This window comes from Octopus bimaculoides, chromosome 13 (assembly GCF_001194135.2).
Source record: "Octopus bimaculoides isolate UCB-OBI-ISO-001 chromosome 13, ASM119413v2, whole genome shotgun sequence".
Taxonomy (NCBI): Eukaryota; Metazoa; Mollusca; class Cephalopoda; order Octopoda; family Octopodidae; genus Octopus; species Octopus bimaculoides.
The window spans coordinates 17,883,374-17,893,949 of NC_068993.1; the positions used below are offsets into that span (position 1 = coordinate 17,883,374).

The window sequence follows — 10,576 nt, forward strand, 5'->3', positions numbered from 1 at the left end:
CTAGCATGGAAAGCGGACGTTAAACGATGATGATGATATATATATAATATGGCTACCAAAAGTATCAGACATCAATGGAGAATGAAGTGTGTGCTGGGTTACGATGAGCAAATAAAGTGAGTCCACAGCTGTAACCTACACCAGTGTCACATAACCAGCCCACTCAAAAGTACCTTGATCATAGGGCGACATGCTGTGCTTGAGGAGACCGATTGAGTCAAGTACATCAGCATCAGCAATATCAAAATCAAAATCAAATGGAAATTGTAGTTGTGAGTCCCATGCCGGTAGCATGTAAAAAGCACTATCTGAACGTGGCCGATGCCAGTGCTGCCTTGATTGGCTTCCATTCCGGTAGCACATAAAAAGCACCATCCGACTGCTGTCGATGCCAGCTCCTCTGGCCCCTTGTGCCAGTGGCACACAAAAAGCACCCATTACACTCTCGGAGTGGTTGGCGTTAGGAAGGGCAATCTAGCTGTAGAAACACTGCCAGATCAGATTGGGGCCTGGTACAGCCTCCTGGTTTCCCAGACCCCAGTTGAACTGTCCAACCCATGCCAACATGGAAAACGGACGTTAAATGATGATGATGATGATGATTTTAACTCCAAGCTGTCATGCATCCTCACTTACCAAAACTGAGAAAAATGAAAATATAATTATATTTAATATGAGTGCAGGTGTAGCTGTGTGGTAAGTTTGCTTCCCAACCACATGGTACCTTGGGCAAGTGACTTCTACTATAGCCCCTGGCTAAACAAAGCCTGGAGTGGATTTGGTAGAGGGGAACTGAACAAAAAAATCATTGTAGGTATATATGTGTACATGTGAGTGTGTGTGTGTGGGTGAAAGAGAGAGAATGTGTATATGTTTGTGTCTTGTTTTGCCATCACATGATTGTTATACAAACAGTGTCATTCATTTTCAATATACTAAGAGAACATGTCTGGCCATGGGGAAATATTATCTTGTTTGGAAACAAGTGGGGGTTGGTGACAAAAAGGGCATCCAGCTGTAGAAAATCTGCCTCAATAAACTCCACCCAACTCATGCAAGCATGGAAAAGTGAACTTTAAAAATGATAATAATGATGTATAAACAAATGAATTTCTTACTTGGTTTTGATGCATTCAGTTTAATCTGTGTTATTTGTTGATACTTGGTCTCCTTATATGTGTAGTGGACTTTGAACTCTAAATGAAGTGATATGGTCAAGACTATCTCATCTCTGCTTAAATTCATCGAGGTCAGTGATTTTTGTAAGGAAGTACATTTCCTTGCTCTGCAATGGCAACAGACATACAACACATAAGGACATTGTAAACTTGTAATTACTATGATACAATACTACTATTTTAATTAGCAAATGTCATATGTTTTTTAGAGAAGAGAGAGCAAAATTGAGCCTTTGTTATTGAATCTAGTAGCAAATGGGATATAAATCGGCTCCAGGTAGAAATAAAACAATATCAGTCTGTATGAAAAAACAAACAAAAAATTTCACCATTATCCCCATCACCACAGCACCACTAGCAACATAATCTCCTTCCTTCATTTAGGTAACACTGATCAAACTGATTCCACTATTTAACTATAAGAATGTTTATAAACACTTAAACTAGGAATTATTAAAAGAAATATTAGAAACTATTAATATTAAAGCAGAAGTGAAGAAAAAACAGACTATAGGTTAATGTCTGGGCCTTTGAAAAAAAGTCACTGCTAAGCAGTCATTGGATAAAATTTGGAAGTTTCTTTTGCTTCCAAAACTGTACACATCTTTCACCCAATCAGCAAAGATATTTGTTTCTTCATTGATACTTCTGATAGTCTTTCAAAACTTTTCATAGTTCCAATTGTTTTATTTTCATCTGAATAAAAACTAGACAGTAAGTAAACAACACCAGATGTCTACTACATTTTGTTTATTGATTATAACTATTATGTCATTAGATATTTCTGTGTCATGATATGGGTCTGCCCAAATCCTAAACCTAAACAGAAATGCAGTACCTGCGATGAGCTTATAAACTTGTGACTTATTGATCAAGATATTGATATTTTCTTCATTTAACTATGAAAAAATATAGATAGAAGCTGTTTAATAACAGAACAGATTTATAAGTTCAATATCTTTACTCTTTCAAAGAGTCTAACACTTTAACCATCTTGTTACCCTATTTCTGTTGAATTACACTGGCTTTGTTTCAAAGAATGACTGGGTGGTTAAGAAAAATGTTTCACAACAACAAAGTTTCAGGTTCAGTCCCATTAGGTAGCAACTCCAGGCCAACAAATGCCTCGTGAGTGAATTTGGTATACAGAAACTGAGGAAGTCCATCGCGGGTGTTTGTGTGTATGTGTGTAGATCTTTGGGTTTGTCTCCTGCTCCTACTGGTATTAGTTTTTTTCTTATGTCCCTGTAACTTAGTGGCTCAGCAAAAACAAAAACCAAAGGAATAAGACACCAGAATTAAAAATAAATACTGGGATTGATTTTTTTAATAAAACCTTCAAGGTGCTATCCCAATGTGGTCACAGTTCAATAACTGAAACATATAAGGAGGTAGAGACCCCCTTTGGTCATGAATGACCATGCGATTCCACCAAGAAAGTTCCTCTCTGAGGCACTAGTCCACGCAAGGTTGTTTATAGAAGATCACCAGTCACCCATGCATACCAGCCTCTCCTATCCATGCCACTGATGTTATCTAAGGAAAGGCAAAGACCAATATAGCTTAGCACCAGTGACATTGCAACTCATTTCCACAGTCGAGTGAACTGGAGCAATGTGAAATAAAATGTCTTACTCAAAAACACAACACTCAGCCTGGTCCAGCAATCGAACTCACTACCTCATGATTGTGAGTCCAATGCTCTAACCACTGAGCCATGTGCCTTCAAGAAGAAGAAATAGAATTTATCAAAATAACCATCATAATTTAGTTGGTGTTTAGAACACAAATTAAAATGAAATTTTGATTGAAGGTTTGTAATTTAAACCAGTTTTAAATGGGGATTTTGTATCACAAAAGTGGGGTAGTTTCAAGATGGTCTTTTTATCAGAAGACTAAAGCAACCTTTAAAAACATGGATAAAATTGAAACATCAATGGCTTGAAATCCCATTTTCTATTTTATTGCAAGCATGATGAACGGTAAGAAGTTTGCTTCCCAATCACACAGTTTCAGATTCAGTCCCACTGCATGGCACCTTGGGCTAAGTGTTTTCTATTGTGTGGGGGTGCTGAAAAGTTCCTGGCTTTGGTTAAAAGAAAATAAAGGATGATCATTTAATTATGATTTTATTCAACATATTCCCCTCTCAGTTTCACATACTTATTGCAGTGGTCCTTCAGTTTTTCTAAGCCCTGTAAAATAATCTGGAAGGCTGGACTTCAGTAAGGGTTTTCATGATACCCTTAAAACCAGGAACTTTTCCCAGGCTGACCAAACCCTTGTAAGTGAATTTATTTGATGGAAACTGAAAGAAGCTTGTCATATATATGTGTATGCATGTGTGTGCGTGTGCATGTATGTGTATGTGTACCAAATTTATTCACAGGATATTTTAAAAGATATTGGTTGACCCAGGGCTATAATAGAAGATATTTGCCTATGGTGCTGTAGGACGGGAGTGGTCTCAAAAACATGATTAGAAAGTGAACTGCTTAACCACAGATGCACAAAATTGTACAATATGTACAATATAAAACAGACTTATCTAGATACATATACAAACATATATAAATACATGAATACATTTATCGCACAAATATACAGATAGACAGGCAGACAAATATTTTACTTACCTCTTATAAGACCAGCAAAAATCAACACCAACATTTTCCATATAATTGTATTTCTGTCCTAGACTCCATGAACAATTCAGAATTTGCCAGTCAAATACAATACACTTTATGGAATCCTTAGGAATTGGTACAAGTTTTTCTGGTTAAAAAAAAAAAGAAGAAAAAAAAACAAAGATAAATATCACCAGTAAAAAAACAGGCTTAACTGAAAAGAAATAAGACAAAACAAATACATAAGTATATACACACACACACACATATATATAAACATGTATACATACATATGTATATATATACATACATATATGTATATGTGGAGGCACGTGGCTTAGTGGTTAGGGTGTCAACACCATGATCATAAGATTGTGGTTTCGATTCGTGGACCGGGCGACGTATTGTGTTCTTGAGCAAAACACTTTATTTCACGTTGCTCCAGTCCACTCAGCTGGCAAAAATGAGTAACGCTGCGATGGACTGGTGTCCCGTCCAGCTGGGGAACACATACGCCATTGAAACCAGGAAACCGGGCCCATGAGCCTGGCTAGGCTTTAAAAGAGCGCATTTATTTATTTTATATGTATACACACACACACACACACACAAGGTGTGATCAAAAAGTGTCCGACCTTTGGCCAAAAAAAAAAACAAGTAATATTAAAAAACTAACCATTTGTATTTGTTTTGGGAGTTTATGCACTTCTGCCAGCATTCCTGCTACTACTGGAAACATTTCTGGAAATCACTTTTTGGGATATCGTAGAGCTGTGCTGTCAGATTTTGCCTAATGTCTTCTGCTGACTCAAATCTTCTCCCTATGAGTGCTTTTTTAAGCTTTGGGAATAGCCAAATGTCACACAGAGCCAAGTCTGGGGAGTAGGAAGCCTGATGAACAAATGGTATGTTTTGCTTGACAAGGAATGCTTGGATGACGTGGGTAGAATGAGTAGGTGCGTTGCCATGGTGGAGTTGCTAGTTCTTTGCTGCCTACAGGCTGGGTTGTTTTCACTGCACAGCTTCACAAAGGCAACAAAGAACCTTTGCAATCATTTCATCATTTCTACTAGTCAATGGTCTGTCACAACGTGGCTCACTATCCACTGAGGAGCAGCCATCTTTGAACCAGTTGTACCATTCCTTTGTGTTTTTCCCATAGCATCATCTCAAAAGGGCTTCTGAATCTTCTCGATAGTTCGGGCTTGTGTGTCACCAATTTTTTGGCAGAATTTGATACAACATCTTTGCCCAATGTGCTTGGTCATCTTGACTCAAAAAGATAAATTGCACAACACACTCTTCATATTTATACTCAACATGTCACTGTGGGCAAATGGTGCAATCTACAGACACGAAAATTTTTGCCTGTATCGGCCTTTGCATTTCCCTTAGATAACATCAGTGGCATGGAGAGGGGAGGCTGATCTGCATGGGTGACTGCTGGTCTTCCATAAACAACTTTACTTGGACCTCTGCCTCAAAGAGGAACTTTCTAGGTGGAATCCCATGGTCATTCATGACAGATGGGGGTCTTTACCCCACTTTACCAATTCTTTAACTATTTTCATATGTTAAAATGATAATGATGACAATGGTAATATATACAACATGCATATATGTATATACACACATACATGTTATATACATATATATATATCATCACTTTGCTACCCACTCATTAGGCATATATATAAGAGACTGCATAAGGCCATCCTCATCACTCTATATACCCTCTCATCTCTAAGTATATGTATAACAAACAGTACTGAACCATCTGTATGTATTACTATCAACTTTACTTTATCTGTGCTGCCATCAATCACTTTCTCTCTTCCTTCTGGAGCATTTCTGTTGGGCATTCATCACCTACTCTTACTATGCCCACATCTGCTATTGACCATCGCTCCCCTCACATCTTAATAACTGCTTCTACTCTTTTCCTCTTGCTCCTTTCACCCATCAATTCCGGCCTTCTGGCTTTCCTCTGTTCCTCCTCCTTGATTACATCACCTGAGAAGTACACAACTTAGGCTTCTCTCTACACTTACAGTATACAGAGCCATTCCATCCCAGCAAGCCCTCTAGAGTGATAGGTGGTTTAGAAGTAAAGAAGGATTGTGATGCTCTTTACTGCTGTTTCACTGAAAACTTGACAATTTCTCCATTACTAGTGCCATGCCACAACACACTATAAAGTGGATGACGAATAAGTTGAGAAAGCATAAAGCTCTGCAGTCTTTTTAGTCCTGTGCCACTGAGAGTTTTATTCACTGCTCTAATGATGGTGCCAAGAGAAATTGCACCCAGTCATCATCATCATCATTTACTGTCCATTGTCCATTGTTGGCATGGGTTGGATGGTTTGACTGGGCTGGCTTGCTGGAAGGCTGCACTAGACTCCAGCCTGATTTGGCATGGTTTTCTATGACTGGATGCTCTTCCTAACGCCTTTGCATGACATGGGGGTACATTTATGTGCAACTGGCATGGGTGTACCCACCCATGCCAGTGTAAAATAGTGATAATAAGGACATGCAACCATTAAAGCCAAGCGAAAATGACATATGTCAAGCCAAGTGAAATCGTAGTCATGGCTGATGACAGTGTCACAGAACTGGCACCCATGTTGGTGGCACATAAAATGCACATTTCGATTGTTGGGCCTCACATAGGCAATGTGGCCAATGCCGGTGTCATGTAACTAGTACCCATGCCTATGGCATGTCAAAAGCACCTTTCAAGTGTGGGATTTCACAGAAGCAATGACAAATGACTGAGACCGTTGGCAATATGCCGTGCTTGATTAGAAAACACATCAAACCAAGTGAAATTTGAGTCATGGCAGATAGCGGTGTCATGCAACTGGCACCCATGTTAGTGACACATAAAAGCACCCATTACACTCTTGGAGTGGTTGGCATTAAGAAGGACATCCTGCCATAAAAATCTTGTCAAATCAGACTGGAGTCTGGTGCAGCCCTGGTCAAGCAGCCAACCTGTGCCAGCATACAAAACAGACATTAATTGATAATGATGAGCACTAATCTATAGGAAAATGTAGCCTCCAATAAGAAATGACTCTAAGCACAATGAATCTTCTAGCCTTGAATATGAAATAATGACTATGATGATATATACAAAAACATGATACTTGCCTTCAACTTTAACCCATTGGCCAGCATGTACTTGAGCGTTTGAATATTTACACACAAAGCTGCCTTCCTCTTTACTACTATTGTAGCATTTCTTCAAAGAAGCACTTGTCTTGTTGAATGTTGTTTCATTTTGAGAAGAATTGGTAAAATACAGTGCTGAAGTGTCATTCAAAGTTGTGGAATTTAGTTTACAAGTAAATGTAATGCAATCTCCAACAAAGACAAATGGATCATTTGGTTCCAAAACTAAAGAAATAGAAAATATGTCAATAAATTAATAAAACATGAAAAGTAGCCATTTCTTTGAGAATACAGAAAGTAACTTTTTCACAGAAGGTTTACCCACTAACTGCTTGGGCAGCATAACAGCACATAGCAGTTTGGAGTATGCTTAGCACCGATCACCAATAAATAGAGCCGGAACCAACTGGACTTTATTGTTTTTTTTTTTTATTTTGTTATGTTCCACCTGTGATTATCCCAATCTTTAAAAGCAAATTGTTTTTACTTTTTTTTTTTTAAGCCAAATTTTTTCCTGCTGGTGTTGAAATACAAAAACTTAAAACTGAATATCAGCTGAATCAAGCATACCAGTTTTTGAGATCCTACAAAGGCCTTAGCCATGATACTGCATCCTCAAATAAATTACAACAGCAGAAATTGATACCGGTGCTGGGGCCACGTTAAAAGTACTGATGCTGGTGCCACATAAAAAGCACCCAATACACTCTGTGGCATGGTTGGCATTAGGAAGGGCATCCAGTCATGGAAACAATGCTAGAACAGACAATGGAGCCTGGCCTTAACAGCATCAGTCAAACCATCCAAACCATGCCAGAGGTTAAATGATGAAGAGGATTTATAAATCACAAAGGAAAAACAAAATATTCAGTAATGGAGAGCAAGATGTAAGCTTTTGAAAGATCAAAACCATAATGTCACAATACAGTAGTTCATCCCAGTGGAAAGGATTCCACTTCACTTATGCTGCTAATAAATGAGTAAACGTATATCCCAGTGTCACTTCATCATACCTTCTCTAAAACAATAAAGCCTTTGTCCCTGGTCTACTTATGTTATTCATAGACATGTGAACAAAACACATACAGGCGCAGGAGTGGTTGTGTGGTAAGTAGCTTGCTTACCAACCACATGGTTCCGGGTTCAGTCCCACTGCATGGTACCTTGGGCAAGTGTCTTCTACTATAGCCTCGGGCCGACCAAAGTGAGTGGATTTGGTAGACGGAAACTGAAAGAAGCCCGTCGTATATATGTATATATATATATATGTATATATATATATATATATATGTATATATGTGTGTTTGTGTTTGTCCCCCACCATCGCTTGACAACTGATGCTGGTGTGTTTACGGCCCTGTAACTTAGTGGTTCGGCAAAAAGAGACCGATAGAATAAGTACTAGGCTTCCAAAGAATAAGTCCTGGGGTCGATTTGCTCGACTAAAAGGCGGTGCTCCAGCATGGCCGCAGTCAAATGACTGAAACAAGTAAAAGAGTAAAAGAGTATGTAAAACACTTCAGTGCCAAATCAATCGTGATTGAGTAGATCTGCACTGAAAGACATTCTGGCCATAGCCATGATATTTTTCTTTTCTTTTTTGCTGACATGAAATAAGAAGAAGAAGAAGAAGGAGGGCAAGAGGTAAAGGAGAAGAAGTGGCAGTACTTACTTAATTTATCATAGCTATTAGTCACTGGGAGAAACAGGAGCAAGACTGATAGAATCAACATATTCAAAGCTGTGGTCATGAAAAGAGAAAGACAGAAAAAGACATTTAAGAAAAATAAAACTTCAAAAGGTGAAGAAAAAAAAGGCCATAACATTTACTGTGATTATATTTAATTAAAAAGTATCTTTCCTATTTTTTTTATTTGTTTCAGTAATTGGATTGTGGCCATGCTGGGGCATTGCCTTGAAGGATTTAACCAAACAAACTGACCCCATAGCTTATTCTTTTAAAGTCTTGTACATATTTTATCAGTCTCTATTGCTGAACCTCTAAGTTACAGGCATGTAAACAAACCAACACCAATTGTAAAGTGGCAGGGGAACACATACACATGCATGCATGTGTGTATGTATGTGTATGCATGTATGTATGTATGTGTATGTATGTATGACAGGCTTCTTTCAGTTTCTTCTCTACCAAACTCACTCACAAAATCTTGTTCAGGTAATAGCTATAGTAAAAGATAGTTGTCCAAGGTGCCACGCAGCAGGACTGAACCTAAAACCATGTGGTTAAGAAGTGGTTAAGAACAGCCATGCCTGCACCTACATTTATAATGGAGTAGTATTTGTGCCAAAATAGTGCACTGTCTTGAAGGATCTATCAAACACATCAATCCTAGTATTTATATATTTTTTAAAGTCTGGTAATTATTCTATCAGTCTCTTTTGCCAAACCATTAAACAACAGCTATGTAAACAAACCAACACCGGTTGTCAAGTGGTGTGAGGACAAACACAAATTCACATACATATGACAGGCTTCTACACAGTTTCCATCTACCAAATTTGTTCACAAGGCATTGGTCATCCCAGAGCTATAGTAGAAGATACTTCTCCAAGGTAACACATAGTGGGAGTGAACCAAAAACCAGGTGGTTGCAAAACAAACTTATTAACCACACAGTTATGTCTCCACCTATATATATATATATATATATATATATATATATATACACATGATGATGATGATGGACTCTCCTACCGAAGATGACGTATGAGTGTTCAGCTTGTGCTGAATGACCTGCACAAGTGATTTGTTTATATTGACCAAATGTTCACACTGCACATTAGCTCAACGTTGCCTGAACAGGTGCATGGAATGTAGCACACGTCACGTGTTGAAGTGATCACAGAGCAACATGAGATGAAGTGTTTTGCTCAAGAACACAATGCACCACTTAGTCTAGGAATTGAAACCACGATCTCACAATCATGAGTGCAACACCCTAACCACTAGGCCATGTGCCACACACACACACACATATATATATATATATTGCACTGGGGGAAAATGTGACTGAGATAAGGTCTGGGGCAAGAATATGGTCTTACAAGTCGTGAAATGAGATACTTTTGAATGTTTTCTTTTCTATTTTTTACTGCTTCATCAGAAGAAGGAACACATGACTGTTTGCGGGGTTATCTAACAGGAAACCTGACACAAGTGTTTGCTACAGAGAGGGCTATTTTAAAGCCACTTTTAGGTCAAGTGGTGTTACAAAACCAGTTGACATATTAAGCCTACCATCCAGAAATACATATATACATACCATACATACATGTACAGTATGCATATATATATATATATATACATATATATATATCATCATCATCGTTTAACGTCCGCTTTCCATGCTAGCATGGGTTGGACGATTTGACTGAGGACTGGTGAAACCAGATGCCTACACCAGGCTCCAATCTGATTTGGCAGAGTTTCTACAGCTGGATGCCCTTCCTAACGCCAACCACTCAGAGAGTGTAGTGGGTGCTTTTACGTGTCACCCGCACGAAGGCCAGTCAGGCAGTACTGGCAACGGCTACGCTCAAAATGGTGTATTTTATGTGCCACCCACACAAG

General features: G+C 38.5%; 1 protein-coding gene across 1 annotated transcript in view; it reads right to left on the reverse strand.

Annotated features, from left to right (window-relative positions):
• LOC106880493 (uncharacterized) overlaps positions 1-10,576 on the reverse strand; it is a 60,413-nt gene that overhangs the window by 13,957 nt on the left and 35,880 nt on the right. Inside the window, exons 3-6 of the mRNA XM_052972365.1 lie at positions 8,657-8,725; positions 6,964-7,209; positions 3,815-3,953; positions 1,119-1,285 (exon numbers count right to left, since the gene is read on the reverse strand). Of these exons, the coding sequence (XP_052828325.1) occupies positions 1,119-1,285; positions 3,815-3,953; positions 6,964-7,209; positions 8,657-8,717 (613 nt within the window). The 5' untranslated portion in view covers positions 8,718-8,725. The remainder of the gene's footprint in view (positions 1-1,118; positions 1,286-3,814; positions 3,954-6,963; positions 7,210-8,656; positions 8,726-10,576) is intronic.